The sequence below is a fragment of the Hordeum vulgare genome, chromosome 2H, assembly GCF_904849725.1.
Source record: "Hordeum vulgare subsp. vulgare chromosome 2H, MorexV3_pseudomolecules_assembly, whole genome shotgun sequence".
In the NCBI taxonomy this organism is placed as follows: Eukaryota; Viridiplantae; Streptophyta; class Magnoliopsida; order Poales; family Poaceae; genus Hordeum; species Hordeum vulgare.
Genome location: NC_058519.1, coordinates 392,748,084 through 392,754,001, shown reverse-complemented (window position 1 = coordinate 392,754,001; position 5,918 = coordinate 392,748,084). Strand labels below are relative to the sequence as shown.

Below are 5,918 nucleotides of genomic sequence, written 5' to 3'. Positions count from 1 at the left end.
ATCTAAATCGACCTTAAGAATGTTCGTGTATGACCGATGTGAAAGCGTCATGTAAATTCAACTGCAGCCACGATTATTTCCCCTCCCGGATAGGAGGCCACGGATCATACAAACATCTTTGTCTTGGAAGAAGCTTTAAATGCCTGACAGGCCGGCAGGGTGCTGATGGCACGGCTTTTGGCTCGCTGGTGCTTGGTGGTGTGGCGCACCGTTGGCTTACTTTTCTTTCTTTTGAGGAGCTAGGGGGTATGTGTTGTGATTAAACGAGGTGGTGACCACCGGAAAAAGAGTGCACGCATGCGTACAGTATTTTTTCTGGAAGGCCGAATGCGTCTAGTTTACTCCCGGGCCGAGTCGTAACTAGCGCTGGAATTGCTGCCACTGACTGACTCTTGTTGTGTTTGTGCTTTGCCCTCTCCTGGAGCTTAATTAATGACACGCTGCTGCCTTAGCACTAGTGGAACACGCGCCCCACACCCGTCCCTCATTAATGAATGAATGGGTGAGCCTCCCGAGTGAGTGACAAGTGATGAGAGAGAGAGAGAGAGAGAGAGAGAGAGAGCAACGGGACGACAGGGGAAAAGCTAGCGAGCGAGCGAGCAAACAAAAGCGACCAGCTAGCTCCGGCGGCACCCACTCTCGCCAATCTACTCCTCTCCACTCCACCCCAGCCCACTGTAAATCTATCTGGGGGAAGCAAGGAATTTGAAGCCGAGACAATCGACGTGAGCTCAAGCCCGTCGTGCTAGGGTGAGAAGCAAAGCAAGCAGGCGGCGCAAGATCGAGAGCCTCCCCACTCTCGCTGTGCTACGAGGGACACGATGCCGCTCCACCTGCTGCTGCTCCTCCTGCTCCTGCCGTCCGCCGCCGTGGCCCGCCAGTCCTCCTCCTTCGCCCTCGATTTCTTCCCTGGCGACGGCGCCATCGCGCAGCTCGCTCTCACCGGCGCCAATGCCACCTCCGCCGGCGACATCTCCATGCGCTCCCCGCGCGCCCGGGTACAGTACCACAAACCCATCCATTTGGCCCCCGCCGCCTCCGGCTTCTCCACCTACTTCTCCTTGTCTCTCCACCCTAGCCCCAAATCTCACGCCGCCTCCATCGCATTCTTCCTAACGCCCGCCGCGCCCTCGCCCTCCGTTAACGCCCTCGCCGTCGTCTTCGCGGCCGCGGACTCCAGCCACATCCGAGTCCAAATCGACCTCGCCGGGGAAACGGCCGCCCAGACCGCCCCCCGCGGCATCCCGAAAAAGCTGCATTCCTGGATAGACTACAACGCCACATCCGCCACGCTCCAGGTCCGTCTTTCTGCCTCCCGCCTCCCCAAGCCGCCGCGCGCTCTGCTCTCCCACCCGCTCCATCTCGACTCCGCCCTCCTCCTCCGCAGCACCAAGCCCATGCTCGCCGGATTCGCCTCCTCCCACGCCAACTGCAGCCTCTTCAGCTGGGCCTTCAGGGCCAACCACGGGCCTCCCTACCTCATGCACTCCCTGCCACTCGATCCCACCGGCTTATCGCTCACCACGCCGCCGCCAGACCGCCTTCCCCGCGCTCCCCCGGGCAACCGCTACCCCTGGGTTTCGCTGCTGTTGGCTGCCGCGTGCGGCGCCGTCTTCACATTCGTCGTCCTGTTCGTCTGGTACTCCATGGGGAAGCGCCGCCCGGTCGCGCCGGTGGAGTACCCCATGCACCCGTCCTCCTCCGACATCGTCTACGAGAAGATTGTGCTGGTCGGAGTCAAGGACCTCCCTGCCGATGTCACCGCAGCTGCTCGCAAGTAGCCGCCGTCCTCTAGATTCTACTGCAAGTGTGCTCCTGTAACTGTAAGTAGGAAATTGTTGCTAGTAAGTGCGGTGGAAAATGCAGATTTTGCGGGCAAAGCGAACAACGCAAATTCTGCACATCCCACCGGGATTAGGATTCGATTGCTGCTCTTTCTAAATTGTAACCTGTCAATTGTCATGTCATCCACCACTGCTACCACTTCTTCTTCTTCTTCTTTGTATGCTTGGTCATGTGCTAGTACTATTCAAGAGCTCAACTTATCATCTCTAATGGACAGAGTAACATGATATTTGTTCTTCGGCGAATGCACATAATATAGCTGATGAAAAACTGAGGCATGATATATCTATCGCCGGTTTGTTTGAAAATATTGGCAATTTTTCACAAGTCCAGCCGATTTCTGCTCAATCCCCGTGTACTGAATGCATCCACTGAGTTGTTTCGTGACTGCTTCTCCTCAATTTACGCTTTTGTGCTTTGCAGAGTTTTTTTTTGCTTTGGTGATTGCTCCCTCGGCCTCAATCACGCACTTGTGCTTTTCAAACGCACTTCACCACTCCTGTTTAATTTACTCCCGCATTACTATTAGAAGATTCGGAGTTTCTTCTTCGGCAGCTTCGACTTGCTGGAGACTCTTGTTGCAGTTTGGTGACACAGGCCTGTGTCAAGTTGCATAACAAAATGCAGCTAGGTGCGATTCAGTGAGCCAAAGCCACTTTGCATTAATATTGTATAGATGTGCACGAGAGTGCTGAAATCATTATGGGAGATTTAGGAGCATGCCATATGCCCATTGCTATTTTCAGTTAGGAACCAATAGCTGTATTATGGCATCCAGGATTCCAGGGTTTGCTTTACTTTTAGGTTAGTTGTATCCTGGAACCGGATGCTGTTTTTGGCTGACCAGTTGCATCTTGAAAAATGTAAAGATGACAAGTTGTTATGAAGTATATGATCATTTTTAGGGGGTGTTTCTTTCCAGGGACTTTTTGATGTAGGGACTAAAAAAAGTCCCTTTTAGTCCCATGTGAAAGAAACAGGAGGGACTTTTAGGGACTAAAAGGGGGTATTTGGAACTAAAGAAAAAAGTCCCTATGTGAGAGACTTTTTGGGACTTTTTTGGCACTTTTTTCAAAAGTGCCCTTACTTTTAGCATGTCATTTAATAACTTCTATTATATTACTAGGGGTAACATGGTCTTTTTGCATGTCATTTAATGACCTCTAGCCCATGTTTAGTCTTTGGAAAGAAACGGATAGGGACTAAAGATTTTTTAGTTGGGACTTAAAAAAAGTTTTAAGACTTTTTAAAGAAACAGGGCCTTAATATATTCATTAGTTAGGTCAGTATGTACTCCAGGTTTTCAAACGCACTTGAGCACGGATGAGTTAATTATATATCTTTATCGTTTTAATATACCTCTACTTTATTAGGACTACATGGTCTAAATTAGATTCGATTGGTAAATATCATTGGAGTCTTAGAGGGTGCTTGGATACGCTTTAGTCTCATGACTAAAAGTAATGAGACTAAAACTTGCTAGCCTCATCCATGCTTGGATCCAAGTACTAAAGAGACTAAAATCAAGTTAATGAGCATTTATTATTCTTCAAACCCTGCAATCCAGAACTTGCATGAGGAGTTAAATGAGGAGAGAGAGGACTGATGCACATTTTAGTAGGGGTACCCCTGACTAAAAGATTTTAGCCTCAAGACTAGTTTTAGCCTCTCTTTAGTCAGGGGTGCTTGGAACTTTAGCCTCTTAAAGAGACTAGTTTTAGTCAGACTAGTTTAAGTCTCTTGAATCCAAGCACCCTCTTACCCTGCTCTCTCCATCCATGAATAAGGTTGTCCGTAATGATGGTATCATAAGTAGTATTGTACATGTCAACTACTTCCTTCATTTCCGTGTATAGGTCATCTTATGTTGTGTACCGTGACCAAGACCGAGAGGAAAACAAGAAAATTAATGTGATTTTGCTAATTAATACCATTGCATGCAATGAACTGATCACTGCATGGCGTGCTAGTTAGTCTCAAGGCATTAAGACTGGCCATAGTGTGAGTAACTTAGAGCATCTTCAACACTCCGTATGTTCAATCGTTGGTATAAGTGTCCATATCAACAACCAATAGCACATCATACAAGCTTTTCAATGGAGTGTATGTTAATCGTATGTAAAATAATTAAGCGGGTCCACTAAACATGAAAGAAATAACCACGCTTGCCTCGGAGCTTGTGCGTGAACCGTTGCTTCAAGTTCATACGATTTCATTCTCTCTCTTCTTTTATTATGCGCCATGTCATCAAAATCATCTATGTGGCAATTTTACCAACGATGATCATACAACCATTGGAGATGCCCTTAGGTAGTATCATGTTCTTGAAACTAGCAAATATGCTGATGTGGCACATAATTAAAGATGAGAGAGAGAGAGTTAGAGTAACATAGGTAGATACCGTAACATGTTAAATGCTATGCTACTATGTGTCATGCATGTTAATAAATGATGTTATATATGATACACTAGTATACGATACTATGCACTATAGATGTAGTATCATACAATAGTATCATATGCATGATACTACTATATGATACTCTCCACTATGACCAGCCTAAAAACATACACGGCCCACGTCTCTTATTGGTTGATTCCTTTATTCATGTCAAAAAACAAAAAACAAGATGAAAGTTAATGCACCGTGCCTAAGTGTTTTGGGATTATTTGGTTTTCGTAAGATGACTTATACACCGAAACGGAAGGAGTAGATAATTTTGATGAGGTTGTCGTGGATATAAGCCTGACAGTAAATGTGTAGGGTACGAAAGTAGAGGGCAGAGTCCTAGCTATGGCAAGGTTGTATGAGTTCAGGCCCCTGTGTGATGGAGGTAACAGCCCTACCTCTCAGTGCTCTGGGGCTTTAGTGTCGAGTGGAATATCGATGTTACAGAATGCGAACCCTTGTGCCAGAGGGGAGGTGTGGCTTATATAGAGTGTGCTGCCCCTCATAAGTGTCCAACCTTCAAGGGTGCAATAAGTGAGATTGAATGCATAACGTATGCCATAAATGCCATTAACTATAGTAGTCTAACGTCTGATCGTTAACCTTGCTGGAATGGCTTCTAGGCTTCTATGACGACTGGCTTCTGGTCTTCACCGAGTGGAATCCAGTCATCGAGTATTAAATAATCCTCTGATTGGTTCTTTACCGAGTGGACCATAGGTTGTCTTAATCCAGTCGGTAAGTATCTTGTGATCCTTATGCTAATAATGAGGTGCCCTTGGGTAGGACTTATAGGTCAGGCCTATGACCCTACCCTAGGGCTATAACCCCATCATTAGCCCCCGAATGGATCGAGGTTCGAGTGGTGAAGGTGTAACTGCAAATCTTGGTATAGCAGACTGAATTTGAATGTTCTTCAAAGTTTCGCCGAATTGGATGTCGATTGCAATCTTCGTCATTCGCCTTGATTGATTCTGCTTGGTACAAAATATCTGAGTGGATTTGAAGATCCAAGTGGGCAAATGAAACGACGCGTCTGACAAGATCTTTTGATGTGATCAATCACCCTGTAGGTTCCGGATTTTTTGGGATTCGAAAATTTCGGCTGTCGCGCGTTACACGGTGATGACGTCATCGCCATCAAGTGGATCATGTCTCCTCGGTACATGCGCCTCTATCTCCGCCACGTATCTCATGGTGGTCTGTGAAAGGACAAGTCGAGGGCCCACTTGCTAGTGGCCTAGTCGGCTGGTTATAAAAGCATCCAACGTTAGAGTTTGGAACGACATCGTCTTCTTCCTCTTGTGTGTCCTTCCTTCTCTTTAGCCACCAACGCAGACCGAAGCAATCAATCTCATCGCTGCCACCATGACGAAGGGACATACCGGCAAGTTGGAGAAGGTGAAGAAAAAGGGCGTCGTCAAGTCGAAGAAGCAAACTCTGCTGCCGGGATGGATCCACGGGGATTTCCTCTGATCCACTGTGCGGGAGGAGGATCTCCTCGAACTCGTCGAGCACGACATGTTGGCGGACAAGTCTTGGAGGCTCCCTGGAGATGAGATCGAGCCCGAGCCGCGTGAGGGAGAGCGAGTTCTCCTCCTGACCCACGTCGAAAGAAGTTTCT

General features: G+C 47.6%; 1 protein-coding gene across 1 annotated transcript; it reads left to right on the top strand.

The window, feature by feature from the left end:
- The first annotated feature begins 538 nt into the window (after positions 1-538).
- On the top strand, positions 539-2,153 carry LOC123426395. Its single transcript, XM_045110227.1, has one exon. The coding sequence runs from the start codon at positions 822-824 to the stop codon at positions 1,779-1,781; it is 960 nt and encodes a 319-aa protein (XP_044966162.1). The 5' UTR covers positions 539-821; the 3' UTR covers positions 1,782-2,153.
- Positions 2,154-5,918: the final 3,765 nt, after the last annotated feature.